General features: G+C 44.2%; 1 protein-coding gene across 1 annotated transcript; it reads left to right on the top strand.

The window, feature by feature from the left end:
• Positions 1 to 7,291: 7,291 nt before the first annotated feature.
• On the top strand, positions 7,292 to 18,254 carry leap2 (liver-expressed antimicrobial peptide 2). Its single transcript, XM_085996229.1, has 3 exons — positions 7,292 to 7,473; positions 12,793 to 12,947; positions 16,534 to 18,254. The coding sequence occupies exons 1-3, from the start codon at positions 7,405 to 7,407 to the stop codon at positions 16,568 to 16,570; spliced, it is 261 nt and encodes an 86-aa protein (XP_085852355.1). The 5' UTR covers positions 7,292 to 7,404; the 3' UTR covers positions 16,571 to 18,254.
• The last annotated feature ends 237 nt before the right edge of the window (positions 18,255 to 18,491 follow it).

Genomic DNA, 18,491 nt, shown 5'->3' with positions numbered 1-18,491 from the left:
AAGATGCACTGCAGAAATTCACCAAAGCTTCTGTGACAGCACCTCCCAAACCCACAACTTCTACCACCTAGAAGGACAAGGGCAGCAGGCACATGGGAACACCACCACTTCCAAGTTCCCCTCCAATTCACACACTATCCTTACTTGGAAATATATCGCCATTCCTTCATCATCGCTGGGTCAAAATCCTGGAACTCCCTACCAGGCGGAGCGGACCTGGGTGTGAGGAGCGCCACTTAAAAGGAACAGCGAGCACTGACCAGAGCGACGGAGCGGACCTGGGTGTGAGGAGCGCCACTTAAAAGGAGCAGCGAGCAGCGAGCACTGACCAGAGCGGCGGAGCGGACCTGGGTGTGAGGAGCGCCACTTAAAAGGAGCAGCGAGCAGCGAGGCCCGACCAGAGCGGCGGAGCGGACCTGGGTGTGAGGAGCACCACTTAAAAGGAGCAGCGAGCAGCGAGGCCCGACCAGAGCAGCGGAGCAGACCTGGGTGTGAGGAGCGCCACTTAAAAGGAGCAGCGAGCAGCGAGCACTGACCAGAGCGGCGGAGCGGACCTGGGTGTGAGGAGCGCCACTTAAAAGGAGCAGCGAGCAGCGAGGCCCGACCAGAGCGGCGGAGCGGACCTGGGTGTGAGGAGCGCCACTTAAAAGGAGCAGCGAGGCCCGACCAGAGCGGCGGAGCGGACCTGGGTGTGAGGAGCACCACTTAAAAGGAGCAGCGAGCAGCGAGGATTACTAATTCAGCAGCGGGAGAGAGAGGTAAAAAGTAATCAAAGTGTGACATCACCAGAAAGCAGGTAAGTGATTGGTTGGTGAGTATTTCTCGCTTTCTCCTTTTTTTCCAAACTTAAACTCTGTGGGTTATAGTTTCTAAGCTCTGAGGTATAGCGGGGGCTGCTGGTAACCAAAAATGTAACTTAATTTAAAGGAAGTAAAGGGTAAGTCATGTCAGGACAGCTCAGCCCCGTAGTTTGCTCTTCCTGCGCTATGTGGGAAATCAGGGACACTTCCTGTGTCCCTGACGACCACGTGTGCGGGAAGTGTGTCCAGCTGAAGCTACTGACAGACCGCATTGCAGCACTGGAGCAGCAGATGGATAGATATTGGAGCATTCGCGAGGCAAGGAAGTCGTGCATAGCACGTTCAGGGAGGTGGTCACACCGCAGGTAAAGGTTGCACAGGGAGAAAGGGAATGGGTGACCATCAGGCAGCGTACTAGGCGCAGGCAGGTAGTGCAGGAATCCCCTGGGGTCATCCCCCTCTCGAACAGTTATACCGTTTTGGATACTGTTGGGGGGGATGGCTTAACAGGGGAATGCAGCAGTAGCCAACCTCCTGGCACCAGGGGTGGTTCGGCTGCACAGGACGGGAGGAAAAAGAGGGGTAGAGCTATAGTGATAGGGGATTCTATTATAAGGGGAATAGATAGGCGTTTCTGCGGCAGCAAACGAGACTCCAGGATGGTGTGTTGCCTCCCTGGTGCAAGGGTCAAGGCTGTCTCGGAGAAGCTGCAGAAAATTTTGGAAAGGGAGGGTGAACAGCCAGTTGTCGTGGTGCATATAGGTACCAACGATATAGGTAAAGAATGGGATGAGGTCCTAAAAGCTGAATATAGGGAGTTAGGAGGTAAATTAAAAAATAGGACCTCAAAGGTAGTAATCGCAGGATTGCTACCAGTGCCATGTGCTAGTCAGAGTAGAAATAAAAGGATACTTCAAATGAATACGTGGCTAGAGGAATGGTGCAAGGGGGAGGGATTCAAATTCCTAGGACATTGGAACCGGTTCTGGGGGAGGTGGGACCAGTACAAACCGGACAGTCTGCAACTGGGCAGGACCAGGACCGATGTCCTTGGGGGAGTGTTTGCTAGTGCTGTGGGGGAGGGTTTAAACTAAAATGGCAGGGGGTTGGGAACCTGAGCAGGGAGACAAAGGAAAGGGAAACAAGGATAGAAGCAAAAGACAGGAAGGAGAAAAACAAAGGTGGCACTCAGAGAAATCAAGGGTTTAAAACAAACATGGCCACAGTAGATAATAATTCTAAAAGGTCTAAGAGCGTTAAAAAAGCAAGCCTGAAGGCTTTGTGTCTTAATGCAAGGAGCATTTGTAATAAGGTGGATGAATTAGCAGCGCAAATAGAGGTAAATGAATATGATATGATTGGAATTACGGAAACATGGCTCCAGGGGGACCAAGGCTGGGAACTCAACATCCAGGGGTATTCAATATTCAGGAAAGACAGGCAAAAAGGAAAAGGATGTGGGGTAGCATTGCTGGTTAAAGAGGGGATTAACGCAATTGTAAGGAAAGATATTAGCTCTGATGATGTGGAATCTGTATGGGTAGAACTGAGAAATACCAAAGGGCAGAAAACATTAGTGGGAGTGGTGTATAGACCCCCAAACAGTAATGCAGAGATTGGGGATGGCATTAAAAGGGAAATTAGAGAAGCGTGCAATAAGGGCACAGCAGTCATCATGGGTGACTTTAATCTACATATAGATTGGGCTAACCAAATTAGTAACAATACTATAGAGGAAGAATTCCTGGAGTGTATACGGGATGGTTTCCTGGACCAATATGTCGAGGAACCAACTAGGGATCAGGCCATCTTAGACTGGGTATTATGCAATGAGAAAGGATTAATTAGCAATTTTGTTGTGCGAGGCCCCTTGGGTCGGAGCGATCATAATATGATAGAATTCTTCATTAAGATGGAGAGTGAAGTAGTTAACTCAGAGACTAGGTTCCTGAATTTAAATAAAGGAAACTACGATGGTATGAGGCGCGGGTTGGCTAGGATGGATTGGGGAACGTTACTTAAAGGGTTGATGGTGGATAGGCAATGGCAAACATTTAAAGATCGCATGGATGAACTACAGAATTTGTTCATCCCTGTTTGGCATAAAAATAAATCAAAAAAGGTGACTCAACCGTGGCTAACAAGGGAAATTAGGGATAACATAAGATCCAAAGAGAGGACATATAAATTGGCCAAAAAAAGCAGCAAACCCGAGGATTGGGAGCAGTTTAGGATTCAGCAAAGGAGGACAAAGGGATTAATTAAGAAGGGGAAAATAGATTATGAAAGTAAGCTTGCAGGGAACATAAAAACTGACTGTAAAAGCTTTTATAGATATGTGAAGAGAAAAAGATTGGTGAAATCAAGCGTAGGTCCCTTACAGTCAGAATCAGGGGAATTTATAATGGGGAACAAAGAAATGGCAGACCAATTAAATACATATTTTGGTTCTGTCTTCACGAAGGAGGACACAAATAACCTCCCAGAGATGTCGGGGAATATAGGGTCTAATGAGAGGGAGGAACTGAAAGAAATCAGTATTTGTAGGGAAATGGTGTTGGGGAAGTTGACGGGATTGAAGGCCGATAAATCCCCAGGGCCTGATAATCTACATCCTAGGGTACTTAAGGAAGTGGCCATGGAGATAGTAGATGCATTGCTGGTCATCTTCCAGAACTCAATAGACTCTGGAACAGTGCCCATGGATTGGAGGGTAGCTAATGTTACCCCACTATTCAAAAAAGGTGGTAGAGAAAAAGTGGGGAATTAAAGACCGGTAAGCCTGACATCGGTAGTGGGGAAAATGCTAGAGTCCATTATAAAAGATGTAATAGCAGAGCACTTGGAGAGCAGTGACAGGATCGGACAAAATCAACATGGATTTACAAAGGGTAAATCGTGCTTGACTAATCTACTGGAATTTTTTGGGATGTAACTGGTAAAATAGATAAGGGAGAACCAGTGGATGTGGTGTATTTGGACTTTCAGAAGGCTTTCGATAACGTCCCGCATAAGAGATTAGCTTGCAAAATTAAGGCACATGGGATTGGGGGCAAGGTATTGACTTGGATTGAGAACTGGTTGGCAGATAGAAAGCAAAGAGTTGGAATAAATGGGTCGTTTTCCGAGTGGCAGGCAGTGACTAGTGGGGTACCGCAAGGATCGGTCCTAGGACCCCAGCTATTCACAATATATATTAATGATCTGGACGAGGGAATTGAATGTAGTATCTCCAAATTTGCAGACGACACAAAGCTGGGTGGGAGGGTATGCTGTGAGGAGGATGTCGTGAAACTCCAGTACGATTTGGACAGGTTGGGTGATTGGGCAGAAACATGGCAAATGCACTATAATGTGGATAAATGTGAGGTTACCCACTTTGGTGGCAAAAACAGGAAGGCAGATTATTATCTGAATGCACTTCCCCTTCTCCCAATCTATTGCCAAAGAGATCTGGGTGTTCTTGTGCACCAGTCGCTGAAGGTAAGCATGCAGGTGCAGCAGGCGGTTAAGAAGGCAAATGGTATGTTGGTCTTCATAGCAAGAGGGTTCGAGTACAGAAACAAGGATGTCTTGCTACAGTTGTACAGGGCCTTGGTGAGACTGCACCTTGAGTATTGTGTGCAGTTTTGGTCGCCTTATCTGAGGAAGGATGTTCTTGCCATGGAAGGAGTGCAGCGAAGATTCGCCAGGCTGATACCTGGGATGGCAGGAATGATGAATGAGGAGAGATTGTGTCGATTGGGCTTGTACTCACTGGAGTTTAGAAGATTGAGAGGGGATCTCATCGAAACCTAAAAAATTCTGTCAGGCCTGGACAGACTAGATGCAGGAAGGATGTTCCTGATGGCCAGGGAGTCCAGAACTAGGGGTCATAGTCTAAGGATAAGGGGTAAGCCATTTAGGACTGAGATGAGGAGGAATTTCTTCACCCAGAGAGTGGTGAACCTGTGGAATTCTCTGCCACAGAGGGCGGTGGAGGCCAGTTCATTAAATATATTCAAGAAGGAGTTGGATATATTTCTTAAGGCTAAAGGGATCAAGGGATATGGGGAGAAGGCAGGGACAGGGTACTGAATTTGGATGATCAGCCATGATCTCATTGAATGGCGGAGCAGGCTCGAGGGGCCGAATGGCCAACTCCTGCTCCTATCCTCTATGTTTCTAACAGCACTGTGGGAGTACCTTCGCCACACAGACTGCAACGGTTCAAGAAGGTGGCTCACCACCATCTTCTCAAGGGCAATTAATGATGATCAATAAATGCTGGCCTTGCCAGCGGCGCCCACATCCCATGAATGAATAAAAAAGAACTCTCAGAAGCTCAGATGGTAAATGCACCACCCAGGGTGCGACTGAAACACACAGACCAGGAAGTTCCAAACTCAATCCTTTTTCAGTGCTGAATTCCCAATATCAGCTGGGCACCACAGTAGGTGTTAGTGTCCTTTGAATAGGGAGGGGGTACATTAGTCAGGGTTCTCACACTTAATCGCTATCCATGATTCCTGCTGCAAGAGAGCACGTTTGGTCATTGGTTAACGGCAACAACGACTTGTATTTATATAGCGCCTTTAATGTAGTAAAATGTCCCAAGGTGCTTCACAGCAGCATTATCAAACAAAATTTGACATTGACCACATAAGGAGGTATTAGGGCAAATGACCAAAAGCTTGGTCAAAGAGGTAGGTTTTAAGGAGCATCTTAAAGGAGGAAAGAGAGGTAGCGAGGCGGAGAGGTTTAGGGAGGGAATTCCAGAGCTTAGGGCCTTGGCAGCTGAAAGCACAGCCACCAATGGTGGAGCAATTAAAATCGGGGATGTTCAAGAGGCCAGAGTTGGTGGAGCACAGAGATCTCGGGGGCGGGGGGATGTAGGGCTGGAGGAAATTAGTGATAGGGAGGGGCGAGGCCATGGAAGGATTTGAAAACAAGGATGAGAATTTTAAAATTGGGGTGTTGCTTAACCGGGAGCCAATGTAGGTCAATGAGCACAGGGGAGATGGGTGAGTGGGACTTGGTGCGAGTTAGGACACTGGAAGCAGAGTTTTGGATGACCTCAAGTTTACGGAGGGTAGAACTAGGGAGGGCGGCCAGGCGTGCATTGGAGTTGTCAAGTCTAGAGGTAACAAAGGCGTGGATGAGGGTTTCAGCAGCAGATAAGCTGAGGAAAGGGCAGAGTCGGGTGATATTGCAGAGGTGGAAATAGGCAGTCTTAGTAATGGTGCAGATATGTGGTAGGATGCTCAACTCAGGTTCAAATATAACAACAAGGTTGCAAACTGTCTGGTTCAGCCTCACACAGTTGCCAGGGAGAGGGATGGAGTCAGTGGCAAGGGAATGGAGTTTGTGGCGTGGACCGAAGACAATGGCTTTGTTCTTCCCAATATTAAGTTGGAGGAAATTTCTGCTCATCCAGTCGGACAAGCAGTCTGACAATTTAGAGACAGTGGAGGGGTCGATAGAGGTGGAGGTGAGGTAGAGCTGGGTGTCGTCAGCATACATGTGGAAATTGTTGTGTCTGGGTATAATAAGACACAGACTGCAGGAGAAACGGTACAACAGGTGTTTACTCAACGTGGCTCACAATGGAACTGCCTGTACAGATTACTACTCAGTACTATATACAGGTGTGGTCACTGCCGGTACTACAGTATACATGAGCTGTAAAAAGTAGTTCCCCCCTTAAAGGTATATACATTACAGAAATTGACATAGTGTTTTCGGATGATGTCGCCGATGCAGCATGTAGATGAGAAATAGGAGGGGGCCAAGGGTAGATCCTTGGAGGGCACCAGAGATAATGGTGCGGGAGCAGGAAGAGAAGCCATTGCAGGTGATTCTCTGGCTACGACTGAGTAGATAAGAATGGAACCAGGTGACTGCAGTTCCACCCAGCTGTGCGACAGTGGAGAGGCGTTGGAGCAGAATTTTGTGGTCAACCGTGTCAAAGGCTGCAACAGATCGAGAAGGACGAGGAGGGATAGTTTACCTTTGTCACAGTCAACTAGGATGTAATTTGTGACTTTGATAAGAGTCGTTTTGGTACTGTAGCGGGGGCGGAAACCTGATTGGAAGGATTCAAACATGGAGTTCTGGGAAAGATAAGCATGGATTTGGGAGGACAGTACTGGACATTGCTATGATACTGCCCTCATGGGTTGCTGAGCCAGGGCTGGGCATACTTTGGGCTATGGGGAAACCTGCAACCTGTTGGTGGCCTTAGTTCCATTTCTAGAATTTTTTTCTGCATAAGATTTCAGGGGAAAAAATATTGCAAGTTCCCAGATCTGAAAATGTTTGATTTGAGAATACATCTACCATTCTCAGGTAGTTAATAAAACCGATGCGGTTGTCACCAGAGTCCACTCTTGTTTTTTTTTTCTCCCTTGTTTGAGGAATGACTCATGTGTGATTCATTACTAAAAGATAATCTTTAAAGTTGCCAAATACTTGGCAAATAATCTGATGCAAGAGCCAGTCTGTGCAGATAGAGAAAGGATCAGAACAGTCACTGTCCTTGAGTACTCCAGCTATAGACCCAGACTTGATCCCACAACCTGCAAACTTCACAACAGTTGAAACATTTGCCTGACAGGTTTGAAAGATGGAAGCTGGAGGCTGGAGAACAGGACTAATGATTGCATTTGTTACTTTATTGGTGTTTTGCTCTCAGGTAGGTGAGATTATTGTTAGTCTGATTTGGACACTTGCAAAATAACAAGAGATGATGTTTATGCATTGTACATGTCTCTACAATATTTCTTCTTTTTCATTTCTGCTTACCTCAGTGGACAGATGCTCTGTCCGGTGTGGTACTGAGGCATACAGACTAGGAGGGTCCCAGGATTGTTCGCTGGACTGTGCTGAATTAGCCAATCTCAGCTATTGGATTGCTACAATCCATTTCAGCATGCCTGGGCTGAGAAGGTGAAAAATCAGCTAAGGATCCTGATTTCTGTCTCAAGAGCCCTGCTGTATACTGTGCACTTGCGGGTGTCTGATGAGGACAGGACTGGGCACCCCTTAATGCCTCCCATGGTTAATAACCTGCGACACTGCCTCGGCTCAAAGATAAAGACTGGACACCTGGGTGAGATACTAAAAACTGCCAGTGCGGGTAACTTTGACTTTGGGTGATAGTGTAAAATGGGCATTATTGAGTCAGCCACCTGTTATACGTCTCTCGCGATTTTCATTTCCATTGTGAAAATGAAAATCAGGAAATCAGGAGAGATGTATAACGGGCGGCTGAATCGGTATCGCCCATTTTACACCATCAACCAAAGTCAAAATTACCCCCTGTGTCTTCAGGAGAGGAGAGGAATTGGAGAGAAGGCAGGGGGGAAAAAATCTTCCTTACTTAAGGTAGTAGTGGATTGGGAGAAGACAAAAGGAACAATTTTTTTTTTGGTGCTTGTAATAGGTTTAACTTATTCTGAGGAGGAAGATGTAAGATGATCGCAACAAGTACAGGGCAGACCTACTGAAGGTGGGACTAAATTAATTCATATCAGTCGTGTGATGTCCTGCTGATAATGAGGCCCTGCGGAGGTTCCCATCAGAATACCACATAATGAAGCATAGACTCACGGGGTCTGTCCTGGGAGCTATCTTGATCCACTCATGCAGAGTGGTATCATTTTATTAGCCCAAGCATGGCCAGAGTTTTCCTTTCCCTCACCAATGAGGAGGAGACTATGTTGAATATTTGTACTGGTCCGATACAAATTTTCTGCTTTATATTTGAGAACAACTCTGATGTCAAGAGGTGGGAGTATTTATTTTGGTATCATTAACGGTTCACATTTAACCAGGATCATGCAGCAGTTAAAAAGGAAGGGGTAGAATTTTCATGGGGCTTCTCCTGATCATCCGGCATAACTTCAGCAACAGATCCTGGAAACCCTAGAGAAACAGGGCTGAATTTTGCCGGCATTTAAGATACTTAAATGCTTGTTAAGTGCTTGCTAACTACTATTTTGCCAGCCTTTTTCTATTTTAACACATTTTTAATGGGGTTCACATCATTCAGAGATCACGTCAAGTAAGTAGGTCGGGTTCTCTATGTCTCCCCATTGCTGTGAATAGGTGACAGATGCAAAAGTGGTATGAAAGCTACCATTTCACAGCCGGTCACTTTCCAATGTCAGAAGCTTGAGCCTTCAGGACTTGAAAGACGCTTTTGAGCTGTATAAAGTTTGGAAGTGTTTGGAGTAAACTCTCTATTCACTTTCACCTCCTTGGAGCAAGCTCTCTCACCATTGACAGATCGCTTGTCATCACAACTTCAGCTGCCATCTATTCCAGCAACATCAGTGCCCTTGAAAAATATCTCACCATTGTCCTCTGAATCCCTCCATGATCAGCCCCAACACCAACATCACCAGGCACACCAACAACAATACCAACCTTCTCCGCAATCATCTGATGCTGCACAGGACACAGGGCATCAGCACCTGACAATATTGCTGTCCGGGAGGCCAGCGATGACATCACCATGACCAGATTTACTTCACTTTATGCTGTACACCGTGGCTGCCACATGATGCGCCAGGTTAACACCACCCCACACCAGCACCATAAAGCATTCCTACAATGACCAAGCCATTCCTTTCACACTCACTAAGACACTTCCAAAGGTGAGCACAAATCTGTACAATAAGGCAAAGTGTTGAAAATAAAGATTTCAACGTTGACAAAACATTAACAGAAAATTTACATGAACATAGCATAAAACACCCAAGTGCCTGTGTTGTTAGTTGGTATGATTTCACTAGGATGAGGGTGAGTGTGAGGGGTGGCTAGTGAGATGGGGAAATGATAATGTAGATAGAGTGGGATGGGTGGAGGTGCAAGGTAAGTTGGTGTGAGTAAGGATGTGCAGGAGTAGGGTAGGGAAGGCAGAGTGATGGGGATGTGATGAGAGGCACAGCAGGATGCGGTTGAGTGAAATGTTTGCGCCACTGCAGCCTGGTCCTCCTGACGACAACCCTACTTCTGCCCTCCTGTGCAATGTACAACCAGGCTGCGTTGGTGTCCTGGAGAGGTCTCTTCCACCCTTGGAAGGGACGAGAACCTCCCTGCGTATGGAGGGAGTCATGGGAGAGCCTGGGTGCAACCGTCCACCTTTGTGCAGTGCTTGTCAGTGTTTGCAGCACCTCAATGCTGCAGAACACTGACAGCACAACTGTCAAAATGAATGCGGTTGTGGTCCCTTTAAGGAAACTGGCTGATGACGCATTATCAATTGACATCACCAGACCCACTTCCTTTTAGTTGGCCGAGAACACCGCAGGGTGGGCTTAACAAGCCCTATTAACAGAAAATCCTTTTCACAGAGCAGCAGTGCTGGGAGTGGGACTGGAACCCGCCAACCACCTCTCCCTCCGCGATCCTGCCTCCGCTGGCGAAATCGCGGCCACAGTGTAAACACCGGAGTTTCTGCGGATCTTCCGCTGAAGTCACACCTGACGATTGGGAGAAGCCCACAGCAAATCTACCCCAACTCCCCAAAATAGTGCAGGCAAGAATTTAATGCAAATGTGTGAACTCGTGCTCTAAAAATGGCACTCGGAGCAAATTAAGTCCCCATGGCCACTGAATCATGGCCTATTGCTTTTAAAGCATGTCGATTATTCCTTCGGGCTCTGTGTAGTATAGATGAATGCTGACAGAGATCCTTGCCTATTTCCTCATTCATTTCCTTGATGATTCTAGGATGAGTTCCTTTTACAAATTCGGGTCTGCCGTAGATATCTCCTTGGGTTCAGTCGTGTCAGTTGCTCTCTTAAGTGGTCCGAGCATCAACTTTTTAATGGACGTTGACTCACTGTCCTATATCTACCTGTGCGATAGTGGGACCCAAGGGTGTAACAAAGAACATCCCTTATGATCTGACCAGATCTCCATGTCTTACGCATGTGTACTCCTTCAATCTCACCAAAGATGTACTCAGTTAACACAAGTGAGGTGAAGTTTGCTTTATTCCAGGATAAATTAAACATACAGGACAATGAGAGCCATTTGGAACAATGGTACAACATCTGTATGTGTACTGCTACAGAAATAAAGAACACAAGTGCTAGCTCACTCGTGTTACTCAACTTAAAAGAACAATCTCTGCATCCTGTCCTTCTGCCCAGGATAGAGATTTTCCCCCTGTGCAACTTTCTGCTGCTTGATCTTTTGGTACTTGTGTTTTGATTTTTAAAAGCCTCACTTCCTGACGCACAGATGTCAAAAAAATTTTTTAACATGAAGGTGCTAGGTGTCAATCTGAATGACCAGACACATTAGTGAATTGGCCATGGTTTGGTCTCTGAGCGAAACAAGTCGCCATCTAGCATTTTAATCACCTTTCATCTGCCAACGGATCCACAACCCAGCACAAGGCTATCTTGAGAAGCTAACCCCTTTTAGGAAAGCTTTTACTCAAAAGGTACTTAAAAATAGCTCATGTCCAAGTCCTTTCTGTGAAAAAAATGGCTAAAGAATGCTGAATTCTGATAGTCTCATTTGGCCCAGGTTCCCTGTAGCCAGTCGTGGGGAAATTTCCACTGTGCACTATTTGTAGTAAGTTTGGTAATGGTCGAAAATGGCCGCGGAATGTTTCGTGGCCAGGGATGGGAAGGTCCTGACGAGTTTAACAACAGGACCTCATTATAATTGTTTTCTTCCATTTCCCACCCGGCAGCTGGCCAAATTGGCAGGCTGGCTGGCTGCTGGGCGGGAAACCAGCAGCAGGAAGTCGCAGCCGGCGACCCTTGGGAATGGCAATCGGTGCGGAGAGCCTGGAGATCGGTGCTTGGTGGGGGGGAGGTCGTTGATCGTGGTGGGGGGAGAGGCCGTGATTGGCAGAGGGGAGGCTGAAGGCTTTCTAACGGGGCGGGGGAAGCACTCCTGCTCCTCCTGGCTTACAAGAAGGGCTGTAAAAGGCACTTACCTGTTTGAGCCGGCAACTCCTGCCTCCCTTTCACTGCCGGGTTTCCTGATCCCTGGGAAACCCGCACGGCAACTGTTAAATATAAATAAGGCTCCCAATTGCACTATGGGAGCCTGATTTAAATATGTTAATGAAGCCTCTCCAAGGCAGAACAATCGCACACCACAAAACCTGCTGCCATGAAAGTGGCGGCAGGCGTGTGCGCAGCGGTTTGGGGACACATTCCCCGTTTAAAATGTTTTAACCGCTGCATGATCCTCTCCCCGCCTGTTGTGAAGGGTTAATGTCGAGGGTCTTTGTTTGTGAAGAATTATTCAACACATCTGCCGTTTGTTCTTGATCAATAGTATCCTGTGTCTGTAAATAACTGAATTATTCTTAGTCCTTAATGTTATCCACAATCTACCTTTCCGCCACCCTATTACTCCATGTAACATTAATGTGAATTTATCCTCAGCTAACCTTTGCGAGTCTCCCAGTCCTTTTTTAAATTTCTCGTACCTTTTAAAGTATTGTAATTCTGCTGAATTAATTCACATGCAGGTATGAATTTAATCTGCTAATTTATTAGTACAGGTCCACAACCCCTTATCCGCAATTCCGAAAACCTCTGAAAACCGAAAGTTTTCCCCCCTCACGCTCGCACCCCGACCTCCCCCTCGCGCCCCGACCTCCACAAAAAAACGTTCAAGTATCACATTTCAGTTTGTGAATATGCGGCAGCAATGGGACCAAATTGACACAAGATCCAATACTGAGAATGGTAATAAGAACAAAATTATATCAGGAAACAGAAGTCAATAGGTGAACTTCAAACACAATGTCTGAATAAAAGAGGAACAATTTACAGTGATCTACTTACAGTATGGCCTTCCTCAATCATCAGGGCTTTTTTTTTAAAAGCTCAATTCATTTTGTACCGTTCTGAAATCCGTAAAATTCCGAATTCCGAAACACATCTGGCCCCAAGGGTTTCGGATAAGGGGTTGTGGACCTGTATATTGTTTTTTATTTCTATTTAGCAATTATCTTGTGCTTTTTTTATTCAAGTTGGATTCAAAGCCCATCCAGAATGAAGTCTCTCAGAGATCCCCTCTTCTTAGACGTGTTTCCCGGAACACTCCTTTCTGGAGGATGGTCAGTGGCAGTAAACCCATTCAAGCCTACTGTCAGCACAACTACGAGTGTAGCACAAAAACCTGCAGGTAATGCCAGTGTAAGATAATTATGTTGGGAGCAAATAACTGATCTCCAGCATCGTGTGTAAGTGAAAATAACTCCACTCCAGTTCAAACCCCACATGTGGTATAACAGTGAGTAATTCCCTTGCAGCTCAGGCTCCAAACGCGGTATAATAACTTCAAATAATCCCCTGCACATCGCACTCCACGTGCACAGTAACTGTGAATAATCTCCTGTATGTCTCACCTTATGCATGGCATAATTGCAAATAACCCCCTGGAGCAAGTCACTACCTATCCTTTGATTAGAAGTTGGTACCTGAAGTGGAGAAGTTATACAAGGAAAAATACATTCAATGATCCATTTACATTTTACAATTTAATTAGACCACTTTCCTATTATGTGGAGTCTTCAGCCTCGAACTTTGCATTCCAAATCTTCCTTCACCTTCCTGAGTGCTATTAGCAGTATAGTGCTAATTACTGCCAGATTACAGAGTTTTGTGCTGCAGGTTCATGACCACTCATCCTTGGATTGAAACTGGAAGATTCTTAGATCCTGTGGAGGGAACAGATTTTCACCCACTTAATCTGGGCTGGATTCTAAGCCAGATCCCAGAGGTGAAAAGATCACAGGAGGGTGAATCTCCTCAGAGCTTCTCTTGCCACAGTAACTTTGCCGGATGTGCGGTGGAAACCCTGCTTATGTGCAGAAATGGGGCATCCACCGCACTTCCAGCAAAGTTTCGGTGAGGGAGCAGGAGAAGCTCTGAAAAAATTCACCTGGATGACTGGCTTCCTAAATAATTTCCATGGGATACCCGCCAGGCTTTAATATAAAGTTATTGGCCCGGATTTTGCTGTCAGCGGCGAAGCAACGGTGCTTGCTGTTGAACTCGAAGAAAAATTTAACGGGCTCTGTGGCGTTGATTTCCCCAATTCTGGCATCAGTTTCAATCTGGTGCCATTTATAGGGGATCTGTGGTGTCCAGAAACAGTGAAGTCAGCAAGCAGGTTGAGCAGCCAATCAGATTGAAGAATTCTCACAGAGAGCAAACCAGGATGTAAAAAGTACTGATTTTCATTCACGTTTTAATCATTTTACAGAAAGAGAAATAAAGATTGTGACATACACATGGGATTAAGGTAGAAACTGAAATATCATAAACACATTTTGAAAAAAAATCCAAAATTAATATTTATTGTTTTTAAATATATGGAATTTTTATCATGGAATCGAGGGAATGACAGTCCACACTGCTAAAATTAGTTTTTCAGGGCCAGAGAGGTTGTTCAACAGTAATTATGACTTAATACACCGTTTAAAAATGCAGCTTCTACCTTAATACCATGTGTATGTCACAATCTTTATTTTGCTTTCTGTAAAATGATTAAAAAGTAAATGATAATCAGTGGTTTTTACTTTTTGGTTTGCTGTCTGTGAGAATTGTTCAATCTGATTGGCTGATCAGCCTATCTGCTGCTTGCCCTGTTGCTGGATGCCACAGATCCCCTATAAATGGCACCAGATTGAAACTGACATCAGATTAGGGGAAATTGATGCCACAGAGCCCACTAAATCTTTGTGGACAGCTTTCTTTGAGGTCAGTGGCGAGCACCGTCCCTTCACCACTGATCGCAAAATCCGGGCCAATGGTTTTTACAGGAGGATAGTGCATAAAAAGTTGAAGTTCACGTCAAATCACTGATTCTGTGTTGATTGCATCTGCGAAGGCTACAACAGCGCACCCTGTGGAGGAGTAGGGTATCACTGACAGCAACTTCTGATTTCTGCATTTAACTGCGCATGTGCAGACGCCAGAAGTTGCTGTCACTTTTACACAGTAATGAGGGTGAGCACTAACAGTTTCACTGTCATTACAACCGTAAATTCCCAGCCATTATGTTATCTATATTTATTTGGCAAAATACAAATTTCCAAATCACATTCAGTGCTCTTAATTTTTTTAGGTGCTAATATATATATATAATTATATATATAAAAGGAAATTTTACATTACAATTTATGATTGGTCTCCTTAATAAACTAGAAAAAGGGCCTTTAAAAGAAAATCTCCTTTTCTCCACTCCCAATAAAACGGGTAGTGTGACTGTGTTGTTTGTGCCAACAATTCTCCACATACTGAGTGCTGGTTGAGATCATGAGACACAGGTACCCATGGAGATTGAGTGTTTCCTCACCTCTAATTTTCTTTCCTCTTCTGCAGGTGCTGACATACTGGGGCACAGTACCACAGGCACTAGTCATGTGGTACCTCGCCTCATGTGTGAGCTTTATGTTGGCAGGTTATTTGGCTGTGTAAAGTAGCACAGCTGAATCTAATCCTGTCCTCAGCTGTTGTTTAAATATACGTAGTATTTTAAATAAACTGTATAGTTATTAATTTAATGAGACAGATTAAATATATTTCTATTTGGTCAAGTGCACTGCAGTTCTTTTGATGAAGGGCCATACTTTTTTAATTAACTTAATTTTATCAGAGTGAGAAGAAATGCAATATAGTTTAGTGGCATTAACTGAATCCAAGTTATCTCTGAGGTCTGGGATTACTACTATTGGTGTGTAGACATAAAGAGCCTTGGCCTCTTTCATGTATGTACTGATTACATTACAGAGGATATATGGCACAGAAACAGGCCATTCAGCCCAACCAGTCCATGCCGGTGTTTATGCTCCACTCAAGACTCCTTCCGTCTTTCCTCATCTAAATCTATCAGCATAACCCTCTATTCCCTTTTCCCTCATATGCTTGTCTAGCCTCCCCTTAAATGCATCTATATGATTCACTTCAACCACTCCCTGTGGTAGCGAGTTCCACATTTTCACCACTCTTTGGGTAAAGAAGTTTCTTCTGAATTCCCTATTGGATTTCTTGGTGGCTATCTTATATTGATGGCTTCTAGTTATGCTCTTCCCTACAAGTGGAAACATTCTCTTTGTATCCACTCTATCAAAACCTTTCATAATTTTAAAGACTTCTGGCTAATGGCTAGCTTAAGAGTGCTAAGAGTTTAAAAGTAAATTGTCTGTGTGCCTTTTTAGTTGGGAATGTGCATTGCTAGTAGAAATAAAGAGCAAGGATATCTTAGGAATTGAGGCAAAAAAATAAGAGTAACTTTGACAGTATCTTTGCTCAACTGGGATATGATGTGGAGATGCCGGTGTTGGACTGGGGTGGAGAAATGTAAGTCGTCACACAACACCAGGTTATAGTCCAATAGTTTTATTTGAAATCACAAGCTTTCGGAGCGCTGCTCCTTCGTCAGGTGAAGTGGAGAGATGCATAAAGACACAGCTTACATAGTCAGAGAATAATGCCAGATGGTTACCTGTAATCACCTGGCATTATTCTCTGACTATATAAGCTGTGTCTTTATGCATCTCTCCACTTCACCTGACGAAGGAGCAGCGCTCCGAAAGCTTGTGATTTCAAATAAAACTATTGGACTATAACCTGGTGTTGTGTGACTTCTTACATTTGGGATATGATGTTGATAATAAGACTTTGCAAATGATCTACATTGATGGTAATAGACATGATAATTGCTTCATATTATGATGTACACTGCATTATTCTGTTTTTCACAGAGATGGGCATTGCACACATTCAAAATGTGTGTCCTGAGAAAAAGTTGTCCTTGTATTTCATCAATCAAGATGAACAATATTAAGCAAACTGAACTAGGTGCTGATCCAGAATGAAGCCTATCTCCACATGTCTTATTTACTCTCCTTTTCCCTTTCATGCTTTTGCTCTGTAAGTAGAAACATAGTTCACTTCCTCCTATGTTTTCCATTTTGTAATTATTTCTCTGAGCTTTGTTCTTCTCCTCTGATTCTGTCTCCCTGTGAGAGGCAAACAGACCCTTGTACATTGCACCTGTTGCTGTGATGTCATCAATCTGCTGATGCTCCTACTGATACTACATGGATATTAAAGGCTACTCTTTATTTTAACTGTTATTAAGTGGCTGAAAATTGAAAAGAAATGTGTAACCACGCAAAATTTCAATCCAATTCTTTACTTGATATCCAAATGGGGGTCTAGTCAGTGCAGTTGGTAGAGTCCTCTCCTTTTACCTCTAGGTTCCGAGTTCCAATCCAGCCCAAATTGATGGGATGAAAGTCTCCTGTCTTTACTGGCTGTAAGGACCCAACTTGAAATGCATTTGCCCTTCTCCTCCTGGTTCCTGGTGCGAGTGGATTCGGAGAACAAAACTGCATGTAATTAGGCACAATATAGATACAGATGATGGAGGCCAATCAGCCTATCTTAGCTCATCCATCCAGAAAAAAGAAAATTTATTTTTCCCCATTCCTTCATCTAACTATCTCTTGAATGTCTAAGACATTTGCCACCACTACTGTACTTAGAAAACCATTCCAAATATTTAGCACTCGTTGCAGGAAGAAGTGCTTCCTGACATCTGTCCTAAAGTTCTCTGTCCCTATTTTTATTCTATGCTCCTTTCCTCTAATGCTCTGGAATATCTTGAAGTACTGTTTCCAATTAACCTCACCTACGCCATTTAATATCTTGTATATTTCTATAAGGTTCCTTCTCAGTAGTCTCCTTTCAGGTCTAAAGAGCCCCAGTTTCTCCAGTCTTTCTTTGTAACTTAATCCTCTGATGCTGGGGTGAGCCTTGTGGCTTTTCTCTGTGCCACCTTCATGCCTTGAATGTTTCCTTTATTTCTTGGTGGTCAAAACACAGTACTGTAGGTGGGGTCTGACAAGGGCACTGGGCAGTGATATGCACTAATTAGAAGTGAACTGGCGGTCTCATTCAAAGTCAAAAAGGATGCCTGATGATGGAAATAGAAAAATAACATTGTTGCTTTAGGGTGCTCTTATGAGGTTGGTACTAAGGCACATTTTTGTTCTGAAGTTGGTGGTAAGGCATATTACTAAGAAAGACCAGGAGCTTTACTCTGCATTTAATCCATGCCATTCCTGATTAAGAAACCCTTGATGGGGAAGTATAGGAGGATCTTTACTCTGCCTCTAACCTATGCAATACTTGAACTGGAAATGCTTGTTGCAAACTCTGGGTGTAAAAATGCATTACTCCTAGGACTGAAATTTACAGAAAGTTATTCAAGAAAAACAGTATAGGAAATGAAAATATTACAGCTGAGGCAACATAGCTGCCATTTCATTCCTCACACTAACTCAACTCCTATTACATAAACTCTGTCTAGAATTGACTTTGTAAATATTTTAACAATACCCTGTAATGGAATTTATATACTCTATTGTCATTGTATCCATACAATGTTGTTTTGTTGAAATAAATAATTACAACAGTACAGTGTGGTTGTTCTGAATATAATGAACTTTATATGTTAGGGCCATCAGGATATAAAAGGGGTCTTGCCATTAGAATCCCTTTTAAGGTCCTTCTTACAAAGAGAGTAAGATTATAAGGATGATACAAATAAGGACAGCTACTGTTAATTTTTATGTTAATACCTCAAGAACAAAAACAAATTATTTACCCTTTTAAAAGATCAACTGTAATAAGTAGGAGACTCCATAAGTAAATT

The sequence above is a fragment of the Somniosus microcephalus genome, chromosome 1 (genome assembly GCF_052327205.1).
Source record: "Somniosus microcephalus isolate GS21.2 chromosome 1, FLI_Smic_1.0, whole genome shotgun sequence".
In the NCBI taxonomy this organism is placed as follows: domain Eukaryota; kingdom Metazoa; phylum Chordata; class Chondrichthyes; order Squaliformes; family Somniosidae; genus Somniosus; species Somniosus microcephalus.
Note: the sequence above shows the minus strand (reverse complement) of the source record. Positions and strands in the feature narration are given on the sequence as shown.